The sequence below is a fragment of the Leptodactylus fuscus genome, chromosome 1 (assembly GCF_031893055.1).
Source record: "Leptodactylus fuscus isolate aLepFus1 chromosome 1, aLepFus1.hap2, whole genome shotgun sequence".
Classification (NCBI taxonomy): domain Eukaryota; kingdom Metazoa; phylum Chordata; class Amphibia; order Anura; family Leptodactylidae; genus Leptodactylus; species Leptodactylus fuscus.
This window is the reverse complement of record NC_134265.1, coordinates 254,410,137-254,423,004: the sequence shown is the minus strand read 5'-3', so window position 1 is coordinate 254,423,004 and position 12,868 is coordinate 254,410,137. Positions and strand designations below refer to the sequence as shown.

Here is a 12,868-nt window from a genome sequence, read left to right as displayed (position 1 = left end):
TTATTGTACATTTGTTTGTTAATATTGGTCTGAAAGTGGCCAACCCCTTTAAGGGTTTTTTTAATTTTTTTTGTCTTAATATTGATGGGTGATCCTTAGTTCATCAATTTCAGATTGGTCTGGTCTGATTCTGGATACCCCCACTTATCAACTGTCTGAAGGGGCTTTGGTCTCCCTTACAAAGCAGTGTCATCTGTTCTGTTGTAACACTGCCTGGTTCTATATATAGGTCTGTCAATTTCATTTGAAAATACCCCACACAGCTCTCATGGAATATACAGTGCTGTGACTAGTAAATAATGAAGAGGCCACAGCTTTAAAAACATCTGATCGTGAAGGGTGGACTCCCAGATCTGATATTTCATGGCCTTGCCTTATTCCTGGAAAGCTTCACTTCGCTTTCCTCTTCTCTTTTTTGTTTTGTTTTGTTTTGTTTTTATTATAAAAATTTGGCACTTTCAATCTTTAATGTTTCAAAACTGTTATAAGGTGCCAAATAATCCCTATTGGGGCATGTTGCTGCAGTTTGGAAACGATTTTGACCATTTGGTTTGGGTAAAACTGCTTGAAAAGACTTTTAACAACTCTGTAACCCAAGTAAATAAGCGAGTGCCTGAATCGTGACTGGCAATTAGATGCTCCTTCTGGCCATCTCCTTTGTGAAATCTACCCAATGTAACTACTTTCAGTCTAGATTTTGAAAGATGACAATGTAACAATTTTATTTTATTTTTTCAGAATGAACAGAATTACTTGATGGAAAGCCTTCAAATATGCGAAGCTCTTATGGCAGAGAAAGTAAGTTTTATTGTCATTTAGTGTCTGATATGAATTTACCATGTACTGTTAAAGAGGACCTTTCACCATATCCGGGCACAGGCAGTGTTATATACTGCCGGAAAGCTGACAGTGCGCTGAGTTCAGCACACTGTCGGCTTTCCCGATCTGTGCCCGGTGTGAAGAGCTTACGGTCCGGTACCGTAGCTCTTCTATGGTCAGAAGGGCGTTTCTGACCATTAGCCAGAGACGTCCTTCTGCCTCGCGGCGCCAATCGCTCTGTGCTGTGGAGCGGGGAGGAACGCCCCCTCCCTCTGCTCACACTGCTCGTCCATAGACGAGTATTATCAGGAGAGGGAGGGGGCGTTCCTCCCGGCTCCACAGTACAGCGCGATTGGCGCCGCGAGGCAGAAGGACGTCTCTGACTAATGGTCAGAAACGCCCTTCTGACCATAGAAGAGCTACGGTACCGGACCGTAAGCTCTTCACACCGGGCACAGATCGGGAAAGCCGACAGTGCGCTGAACTCAGCACACTGTCAGCTTTCCGGCAGTATATAACACTGCCTGTGCCCAGATATGGTGAAAGGTCCTCTTTAAGTACTTCATGACCAGGCTGTTTTTCTTGGGTTCATGACTGGACATATTTTTGGATTTTTAGGTATATTTGGTTTGAAAGGTATAACTGCTGTGAGTGTGTGTGTTTGTTGTTTGGGATTGTTTTGTTTGTTTTTTTGTTTGTTTTTTGTTCGTTCCTCTCTCTTATAGCTTGTGTGTGTATTATATTATTTGTAGGTGTTTTTGTTTTTCTTTAGTGAATGCCACCACAAATGCACTTTTTTATTTAAACCAAGTTTTAAGACTGGTTTATTTTTAACTTTCCATGTTATAATCTATAATTTAAAAAGAAAATCCTAATAGCAGCCTTACAGTGGCTAATTCTGTTTGGATTTTTTATTTTTTATTTTTTTATTGCAGCAGTGACACAACTTGTATAAAAAAAAAAACAGAAGTTTAAACCTCTACCGATAACACCCATAGTTGTGCATCATTTCATCCATTTCTGACAATGGATGTCACTGTTTATCTACTCTCCGATGGACCTCAATGAATCTGCTCCTGACTATTGGGGTCTATTGAAGCTTTAGCAAGATGGCAGCACCCATAATTATGTACAGTAAAATATGATAAAAACCTATAATCAGAAAATATCAGCATCTCTTGGACTGCTGGAGCCTGTACTATATCTACCTTCTGGGGGCAGTATAATTCCTCATATCTATTCTCCTAAATAATCTTGGACTTGAAGTATGTAGTTAGGGAGTCTGAGGCTAGTGGTTCCTTCATCTTAGCTGAATGATGAGAGTGGTCTGCTTAGCACTAGTTAGTGACACTTTGAGGAGAGCGTATGCAGAACAGTCCATCATACAGGAGATCATTAAAGTGGTTGTCCATTTTCAGACTAATATTAACACTTTAGGGGACGCAGCCCAAAGGTACCTTAATGACCGGGCCCCATTTATGCGGTCTAGGAGCCACAGAATTTTGTTCTGGACATATTTAGTCTCATTTAAGACCTCATAGATGCCTTATCCCACCTTTAGGGGTGGAATATTCAATATTCATTGACAATTGTTTGTGTGATAGTTGATGTTTATCAATGTTGGGCGTCCATTTTAGAGACTTGTAATAAGTTATATTTTAATAGTGCCATTTTTCTTCTGACCATTCATCTCTGTGACACTATAAATTTGGAATGGTGATATACCCTCTGTGATTTAAAATATTCATTTAGCCCCAGAATTTACACATTCACAAGGGGTTAAAGGTGAAAATGCATCCTACAATCTGTTATGCAATTTCTCCCATGAATGGAATTAGGATGTAAATGGATGTATGGGCATACAGTAGGATAAAGAACAGAAGGAGCGCTACCTCAAAAACAACATAATCTCATGTCCCTGGTGCTTCAGTGTCTCCAGTTGCGGTCCGGTCCTGCTACTTCAGGATCTTGTTTTGGCGGACGTTCTCACTGCACGTGCCTGCAGAGGCCAATCAGCAGTCTATGCTGGACAAAGACTCTTGAGAGCAGCAGGCTCGGACTGCAGCTTATCCTGCACGACCCCTTTAAGGGAGGCATTCTCATCTCTGGTATCCTATTTAAATGGTCACTAAATTAATCTCATTTCAAATGTAATTTACTTTAGAGAAGTGTTTCAGGCAAAAAGCAGCTCCCTTGTGCAAAAAAAAAAATAATAATCTTAGGCAACCACTTTACTTTTTTTTTTTTTTTTTCTGCTTCATTTTTCTGCTTCTGGGGTTGATTATCCCAGGAATGTGGCCTCCTAGCACATGTTGATCGGTGCTGATCAGGGTCCTTTACAATCAGCAGCTCAGACAATTTTCCAGCATCAGGACAACCACATATACTGCGAGGCCAGGAGGAAGCTGCATCATGGTGGCTGTCATAGCTATGTGCACAGAAGTCACTGGGCATGGACTGTAATAAACCATTTCTGCCTTTTCTTTGGGGAGTCAGGAAGCTTTTACCGCAGCTATGTATCTCCTTGCACAGTAAATTGCACACACCAAGACTTCTATAGTCAGAGAGGTCAGCAAGGGGTTAACTTTTAATGTGCATTTTGTTTGTTTTTTTACTAGAAAACTGCTCATGAGGAATTGGCACTTATGCAGAATAAACTTGATCATCTTGTAGCTGAAAATGAGAGTCTGAAAAGAGAAATCAATGACTTGGAAAAATGTCTTCAGGAGAAGCATGAAACCAATGAATTTGAAAGGCTGGAGATAGAAACTCAGAAGGAGCACGAGGTGAGGCAATCAAATGCTGAGCACATGGTACAATACAGTCTAACACAAGTATATATTTACTGAATCTTAAAGGAAATTTTTACTGAAAGTCTACATAATGGGCAGCTGTAAATCGGCACCTTGAACTGCCCTCAGAGGGCATCATAAAGGTGGTGACGTTAAGCACACGTATACTGAAATTTCAGTTTCAAGACTATCTACAACTCTTCTATTGGTGTTTATATGAACAATTTGTCCAGTGACCTGCCACATAATCTTAGCATTCCACACTTCACTGGGGGAATTGAAATGCTATACTGCACTTCCTATTTCTACTCAATATATTAATAGATGTGATTTATGGATTTTTTTTCATTGTTTACAAAAAAAATATTTAGATTTATCCCAGGAGATTGATGCATGTGGTTGGAGTGGTGCGCCAATATCCAGGAGTGCATGTCACATAGTTGAACCATAGGATAACTGTTTTTGAGAGTCTTGATTTATCTTGAATAGAACAATTTCCGGTTGACAAGGTTTCCTGTAACGATTAGCTCTTGGTATAGGAATAGTTAAGAAATATTAAAGAAGAGCACCCATCCTAATATGCACGATCAGTATTACACCAAACTTGTCACTTGGCTGCTCGATGCAATTGAATTTTATTCACCGTTGCAAAGAATAGTGATCCGATTTCATCAGAATCGTGGTTAACCCTACCTTGCACTCTGATATGCTCCATGCAGGCTTTCACGCACTTAAAACTATAATGAACATTTTTTTTATTTTTTTTTTACTGTGATGAAATGTTGGGTGATATGACACCTTTTCCCCATGCCAGCTCACTATGCATTTTTAATTTTTTCTAAGAAAAAACATGAAAATAAAGACTGAAAGTCAGTCTCCCCTAAACTGCCCCGCTTAGCACTCCCTAGTTTCAAGAGGAACATTCCTGCCTCCTTGTTTTACATGGCTCTGTCTACATGGACACAATCTCCTTAGTACTGGCAGTGCATGTGAATGGGGAAAAAAACTACAGTACCCTGCAATGAAACTGTCGCCATGTTACCAATAACCATGAAAATGCAGTGTAATCTGCAGACAGCATATTATAGAAGAGGATGAGCTGAGCAGATTGATTTACCGGTACATAGTTTTGTTGGAAATGATTCAATATAAGCTGTCATTTATTTCTGTGTTCCTTCTATGCTTGGTATGAGTCCAGTGGGCAGACCTAATACTGATTAACAGCTACCTGTGTAGGCTCAACCACAGTTAGGACTGCCGACTCAATGACTCCTTCCAAGCACTGAGAAATAAATGAATGGCAGATTATGGTGAATCTTTTACCACAAAACTAATCAATTCTATAACATGGTGCCTGCAGATTAGACTGCATATTTATGGTGATTTTAAGTTAAAAAAAAAAAATGTACAGGTCGACAGACCTAGACGGTGAAGAAACGGCACCCTTCTAAAGCTGTCACGTGATCCTGGGTCAGAAACAGATGGGAACCTCTATGGAGATGTGATACCTAAAAACCCCAGAAGAACTATGTGACTGTGCATTAGTCTAAAGGGGTTTGCCAGGAGTTTGAATACACTCCTGGGAGAGCATCCCCCCCCTTTAAGTTTGGTGGTCTTATATCGCCCATAGACACTTGATGATGGTGACAGTGGGTGCACAGTTACTTCTTTGCTATTGAAAACTGTGATGTGAGCGGGGTCCAAGCAGTCAAAACACTGCTGATCAGAGATTTGATATAGAAAATTCAAATGCTAGCAACGATTTCACAAGATTTTGTTTTGCATGTTACACGAAAAAAAACTACCCACTTTCTCCATACTTACAATATTATACTTGCCCACCAATTGTCATATAGTCTGGCTTGCTAAGATGCCCAAGCTGTCTGCTATATGGAGACAGTGTGTCCTATAATTGTTACCTTAGATCCTACACATGCAAACACTCGTGTAGTCTAAGGTAAAACTTTGCAGTTATCATATCAATGTGCGTCCATGGAGCCATTGATTTCTTTCAGTGTGTTCAGATGGCATAATGGACAGGTATGGGACCTGTCCTGAGTTCCCCCTCAGCCCACAAACCCATGATAAAAATGCAATTGTGTATCAGGCTGTCACGGGATGGTTAGAGTCTATACTATAGGCAATGTGTAATATATATTTCATGTGGAATGTATTCTCTAACCTGTTATATACATCAATGTGTAGTTGGCTGATTAGGGTCTAGTGTGTTAGCACATTGTATGCAAATACCTCTAACTAGTGAGGACAATGGGTGGAGATAATCTGATCAGTGTCTCCAAGAAGATGTTGGATGGTGCATTGTCCATAGTAGACAGGGAGTCTGCTCTCCTTGGTATAGGTGAGGGGGGGAAGGATCTGTGACTCAGCCCTTCCCACCCACAGATATAGGCTGTAACAGTCTTAGTATATGTATGTAGCTAGCAGTTAGTATGGGTTAGCCGGCCTGTGCACAGCTCTGCAGAGAGCCAGGATTTAGTTACAGGACCAAGGAACCAAAGTTATCATTGGATTGTGACTTCCGTGGACTTATTGTTATTACGGTTGATGTGACCGCCGCCGGCTACTAACTTTGTGGATTACAATAAATTGCTGTTGTCTCCCGACCTCTTGCGTCCCTGTTGATTCAAGATATCCTCCGGAGGAAGGACGTATACCTTTGCTCCGTTACACAGGCCATAATGTAATGGGTATACTAGCTGTCCAAAAAATACGGTTCGCATACTTTCAAGTGTATGGAGTCCAATGGCATAAGTGTCCACAATCAAATGTCACTAATCAAATGGCTAAATCTGACTTTAGTTCTAAAATAGAAGTTACTTTTGTTATGTAGAAAGTGGATAGCATATAAGCTGGTGGCAGAATTCCATGGCTGCAGCATTCATTTCTCAATCTCTCCTAAATGAATCTTGTGTGATGGTTTGGTTTTTGTTTTTCCCTGCGGTGATGGCTGTCTAATCAACCAAATGCTTGCTAATGCTTCCTGCCCTATTGCTAATTGCTTTCCAGACACAACTAATCCATGAAATTTCCAGTTTAAAGAAGCTAATTGAGAATGCAGAGGTTTACAATCAAGACCTCGAGGTGAGATTTTCAAGTATCAAAATTAATTGTGGCTACTAAAGGCAAAATCCCAATCCATAATGAAAGCCTAGTCATTGCTCTTTGTACAATGGTTGAGGTTGTATGTTTTATATTTTGGAGGGGCTTGGAGGGTTTTTTTGTCCACAAATATCTGAATTTATTTTGCACAGAACGTGGCAACGTCTATTTACACACTGTCTATGGCGAGTGACAAGATATTCTCTATTTGCAGTAGCAAAAAATCCCATCAATAACAGATAGTAATGCAATGTACAACATGTGTTAACTGTTAGGATTGGCTTGTTTTTGCACTAATTGATATACTGGGCTATATTCTATACTGCAAGAAGTGAACGGTCTTCATATGAGTTGTTCATAAAATGAATTAGGTCTTATTAATCGGAATAGTTGCACATGAATATTAGGGGAACCTGTTCAGGTCACCAGAGCAGTGATTCAGCTGCATATAGATGGGATAGGACCAGCTGAATCAAACAATATGTGCAACATGTACCGTATTTTTCGGACTATAAGACGCACCCAGGTTTTAGAGGAGAAAAATAGGGAAAAAAAATTTTCAGGCAAAAAATGGTAAAATATTTAATATATGGGAGTTGTAGTTTTGGAACAGCTGCAAGGCCACATTGACAGGTGACCCTGCAGCTGTACGGGGATGTATAGGGCGGTTTTTTTTGTGGGGCCAGGTGTAGACAGGGCATTTTCAGACACAGGGATACCTAATGTATATGTTTCACAGTAATGTTATACTTTTATATGTATTCTAGGGAAAGGAGGTGAACTTTTATTTATTTTTATTTTTTATTATATTTTTTTAAGTGTTTTTGTTTTGTTTTGTTTTGTTTTGTTTTTTTTGTTTTTTTTTGTTTTTACTATTTTATTATCCCCCGTCTAGGGGGCTTGAACCTGCAATCATTTGATTGCAAGTCCCATAGACGGCAATACAAGTGTATTGCCGTCTATGGGAGATTCTATACATTACTATCGCGGAGGGTCATAGACCAGCCGCGATAGTAATATATATCTATGACAAGCCTCGGAGCCTTCATTAGGCTCCCGGCTGTCATCGGAACAGGTCGCAGGAGCCGGCCTGCATCACTAAAGGTATGAGGCCGGGGGAAGGGGGGGGGGGGCGGCTAACTGACTGTCGGGACCTGCGGTGGAGGAGTGGGTTTGCAGCATGGCCGCGCTACTGCCACCGCTGGTTTTCTTCAGCGGCAGTAGCGCGGCAATCCGCAGGTCCCGGCAGCTAAGACAGTCCCCGGCATCTGCTGTAATAGACCGGCGGATGCCGGGGAGTGTCTTAGCTGCCGGGGCCTGCAGTATTGTCACACTTCTGCCGCTGAAGAAAACCAGCGGTGGCAGTAGCGCGGCAATCTGCAGGCCCCGGCAGCTAAGACACTCCCCGGCATCCGCCGGTCTATTACAGCAGATGCCGGGGACTGTCTTAGCTGCCGGGGCCTGCGGATTGCCGCGCTACTGCCGCTGAAGAAAACCAGAGGTGGCAGTAGCGCGGCCATGCTGCAAACCCACATTCAGACTATAAGACGCACCCTCATTTTCCTCCGAAATTTGGGGGGAAAAAAGTGCGTCTTATAGTCCGAAAAATACGGTAAGTATATTCAGCTCACCGATTATTGTTCCAACTTCCTCTGGGAGTCTAGATACCGGAATGGACTTCCGACCATATAATAAGAATAGAATGTAAAAATCAGCTCCAACCAGAAGGAAGAAAATTCAAACGTCCGAGGTTGTAGGATAAAAAACTTCCAGCTTTATTAAATATCCATTAAAAACTGTGGGTATCGGTCACAGGAAGGCTACGCGTTTCGGTGCAGTTGCACCTTCGTCACGGCATAAACAATTCAGTAACTTCAATCACTTTTAAAAGAAACACCAGACCTATTATCCCACCCCCTTAATTACATTTCCTTTTTTTTTAATTCAACAACTTTATAAACAACCTCGGATAATATATGTAAACATTAGACATACTGATTGACCACAGTACAGACATAAACATCAAATATCAAATACATTTAATACAAAAAATATAAATCCCTTACCTACAACATTTGTTTCAATGTACTCCATTATCCAAACTCCAAAAAACATCGCTACATTGTATTTTCCTCAGTCCGTATACATCGTATCAACCAAGTTTCTTTAGCCTACGGATCGCTGTGTGGACCAAAAAGGAGTCAATCCTACTATCATTCTACCTATTACATTAGAGGGAAACGCTATAGAACTACCTGTCCCACAATGCTAAGTTGTTAAGACTACAGCTACGAATCGCTATAAGGACCAAAAAGGAATATCTATCAATCCAATAAGATATTAGAAGTGCAATACCGATTCCTACACATATGTAACTTATCCTTATTCACCTCTATTCTATAGCTACAATATTTAGGAGAAGAACAGCGTGCTATATGAGATGGTACTTTCATTTTCAAAGATAAATAAACGAGAGATCAGATCTAATATTTAGACCTCCCGGACTCCGTGTACCTAGTCTCATAATCCAATAAGCTTCTCTTAGGAGGAGTTTTTTCCTCCAATCTCCTCCCCTTATTGGCTCTTTTACATGTTCTATGGCGTAAAAACGTTTTTACGCCATAGAACATGTAAAAGAGCCAATAAGGGGAGGTGGATTATGAGACTAATAGGGGATAATAGGTCTGGTGTTTCTTTTAAAAGTGATTGAAGTTACTGAATTGTTTATGCCGTGACGAAGGTGCAACTGTACCGAAACGCGTCGCCTTCCTGTGACCGATACTCACAGTTTTTAATGGATATTTAATAAAGCTGGAAGTTTTTTATCCTACAACCTCGGACGTTTGAATTTTCTTCCTTCTGGTTGGAGCTGATTTTTACATTCTATTCCTGAATCAAACAATGTTTTACCATGGTGAATTGGTGCATCAATTGCCGAAACACTTGTCACTGTGCTAATTAACTCTTTGGAGCAATGACAATGCCCTCATTGCCCCAAAGAGGTAATGCTCAACATGCTTGTTCCTCTGAAGGTTGTTTGCATATTGACAAGTATGGTGATCTCTCCAATTCATGAGGAGAAAAAAAGTGCTGTCTGTGCCGTATACAAGGTCAGCAAATTGTGAAGCATGTCCTATTCTTGTCCCCAGACATGACCTGACTGTTTTTTTTTTTTTTGTTTTGTTTTTTTTTGCGGACAGTATAAAGCACTATAGTAGTGTGCATATAGCTGTAAAATTTATTCGCTCCTAATTGTAAAGAATTTTCAGTGTAACTAAATAAGTCCCTAGAATATATTGTAATATAATATTGTTTATAGTGCAGTCAACGGTAACTGCGAAATAAATGTCATAATTGATTTTTATTTCCCCTGTGACCTTTTTACTCTAGGTGTATATTATTTGTATTTATTCCACCCCTTCCTTTCCAATACTGGTCTGTTTCATGTGTATACACAAAATACTAGTAGCTACGTGCCGGTGTTTCACTCTAAGTTCTAAGTGGGTCGTTAACAGAAGTCCGTTATCGTAGGTTCGGATTAAAAAAAAAAAAAGGCACTTGTTGTAATGGGCACTTTTAATGTATCAGTTTAAAAAAAAAAAAAAAAGGCCTTTTATCCTTTCTGCTTTTTGAGAATGCACAAAAAAACTGACAGAAGTGATGAACAGCCATCTTTTACCATCAGTTATCTGTCCTTTAACCACAGACGTGAATATTTAAACAGGACCTTTCACCACCTCCAGTGGACTTGGCATTTTCTTTCTAGCCCTCACCATTCCAGAGTAACAAACACAGTAAGTTTTGGTGGCTGATGTGCTATTTAAGCTCTGCAGTGTCAGAGGAGGGTGTGATTCAGAGCTCCAATCAGAGGCAGCCAATGTCAGAGCTCAGAATCACACCCCTTGTCTGTTCCTGCCTGACACTGCCCTTGACAGTACAGAGCCTAAATAGTATATCAGGCAACAAAACTAACTGCATTAATAGTTTGTAATTTTTTATTTATTTTTAAATCTCTAGACCCCACCATTCCCAACTATGCCAGTATCAGTGGAGCAGAGTCTATTACTTGATGTAAAGAACTGGACTTGTTGGGGGTGGTGAAAGGTCTTCCTTTAAAAAAAAAAAAAAAAAATGTTAGTCTGTTAACGTTTTTTGATGTATGCTAACGAAGGACACGAACAATACTAGTCTGAGTGTCCCCTTGAAATGGAAATATTTGGAAGCAGTTTAGTTAGCTTTTGCTTGGTTAGAGTTTCAAAGTGGTATGATTTTCTTTTTTTATTTCCTTCTCCAATGCTGTCCATCCTTCCTAGACCTTTCATAAAGCCATGGAAATGGACCACAAATATACAACTATCATAATTTTTCGCATTTTAATATTTCAGAATGAAGTGGAAAACAAATCTAAACATCTGAAAGAACTTGAAAAACAGATGGCAGAACTAAAGAGAGAATCTGAAATGCTCCATAAGAGAGTCAGATATTCAGATCTCACTGCATCCTTGGTAAGACTTGCTGCTATAAAATATAGATAGATAGATGAGTGTGTGTGTGTGTGTGTGTGTGTGTGTGTATATACCTAATACATTGTGGATTTTTCAGGGTGATGGTGAAAAGCTGTGTGAAGAAGTGTTTCAGATGAAACAGTCTCTTAGCGATGCTGAAACAGTGACTCGTGATGCTCAAAGAGAAGCTGCCTTCCTGAGGAGTGAGAATCTAGAGTTGAAAGAGAAGATGGTAAGGGCTGAGCATTGCACTTAAGATATAGTTAGATTGATAATGAAGCTGTCAACACTTCAAATGGGTTTTCCAGTGCATGAAAATGTAAAGTAACACGTTAATATAACAAAAAGGTTACTCACTACTTCCTATCATACCTTGAGCCAGTCATATACTCTTTATACTTTATAGCCGGATACCTCTCCAATATACTGTATGCCCATATGCAACCTAATGAATGATGCTAAAATGGGTTGTCCAGGTATTCTAGTCAGTAGGTGAAGGGAGGCAATGGAGGGAAAAAAAATATTGTCCTGTCCACGGTGCTATGTTGTCTGCTACTGCTGCCAGTTCGGTTCTTTTCCATTGCCTGGATCCCAGAAGTTCTCAACCTTGTGTAACCACTGAGACCAATCTGGAGCCTCAGTGATTACTGGAGAGGAACCTGTCACGTATGTTATATATATTTGTACCTCTCCTGGCCCCCTGACTGTTTGTTTCCATTCCTGAACAACTACCGTATTTTGCGGACTATAAGGCGCACCGGACTACAAGGCGCAGCGCTGTCCGGTGCGCCTTATATGATTGAAAGCGGCGGCCGGCAGACTTTGCCGGCGGCCGCTTAACCCCCCGCTTGCCAGCCGCTTCTATTCATTTCAATGGCACGCTTCCATTGAAATGAATGGAAGCGCTCGGCACACGAGGAGTTAAAGGGATTCTACCTTTAAAAGAACTTCCTTCTTGATCACGTCGGAATAATCTCCTTACCTTTTTACCATAGCCAGCGCCGCCTTCTTCCGCAGCTCCGTCTCTGTCTTCTTTGGGCCTCATGGATGACGCATGCGCAGTCGGCTCTAACAGGCTCTCGCAGCCAGAGCCGACTGCGCATGCGTCATCCATGAGGCCCAAAGAAGACGACACGGAAGGCGCGAACACAGCTCAGGGAGAAGGCGGCGCTGGCTATGGGAAAGGTAAGAGACGAATAGTCTTTTAAGGCTATTCCGACGTGGTTAGGGGGAAGAGGTTCTTTTAATGGTAGAATCTAGAGTTGAGCGAGTACTGTTCGGATCGGCTGATCCGAACAGTACTCGCTCATCTCTAGTAGAATCTCTTTAAGCAGCAGCCGCCGGCAAAGTCTGCATGCCGCTTCCATACATTACAATGAGAGCGCGCTATTCAAATAGTTAGAGATGAACGAATACTATTTGAATAGCGCGCTCCCATTGCAATGTATGGAAGCGGCATGGAGACTTTGCCGGCGGCCGCCGCTTAACTCCTCGCGTGCCGCCGCTTCAAGCCTTATATAAGGCGCACCGGACTATAAGGCGCACTTTCGATTTCTGAGGAAATCGAAGTATTTTATGTGCGCCTTATAGTCCGGAAAATACGGTAATGTTTAGGACAATTTGAGCTGTCAG

General features: G+C 41.1%; 1 protein-coding gene across 1 annotated transcript in view; it reads left to right on the top strand.

The window, feature by feature from the left end:
* The window catches only part of CENPE (centromere protein E), a 66,537-nt gene that overhangs the window by 17,479 nt on the left and 36,190 nt on the right, over positions 1 to 12,868 (top strand). Inside the window, exons 16-20 of the mRNA XM_075286000.1 lie at positions 739 to 798; positions 3,438 to 3,605; positions 6,639 to 6,713; positions 11,117 to 11,236; positions 11,334 to 11,468. Coding sequence (XP_075142101.1) covers positions 739 to 798; positions 3,438 to 3,605; positions 6,639 to 6,713; positions 11,117 to 11,236; positions 11,334 to 11,468 — 558 coding nt within the window. The remainder of the gene's footprint in view (positions 1 to 738; positions 799 to 3,437; positions 3,606 to 6,638; positions 6,714 to 11,116; positions 11,237 to 11,333; positions 11,469 to 12,868) is intronic.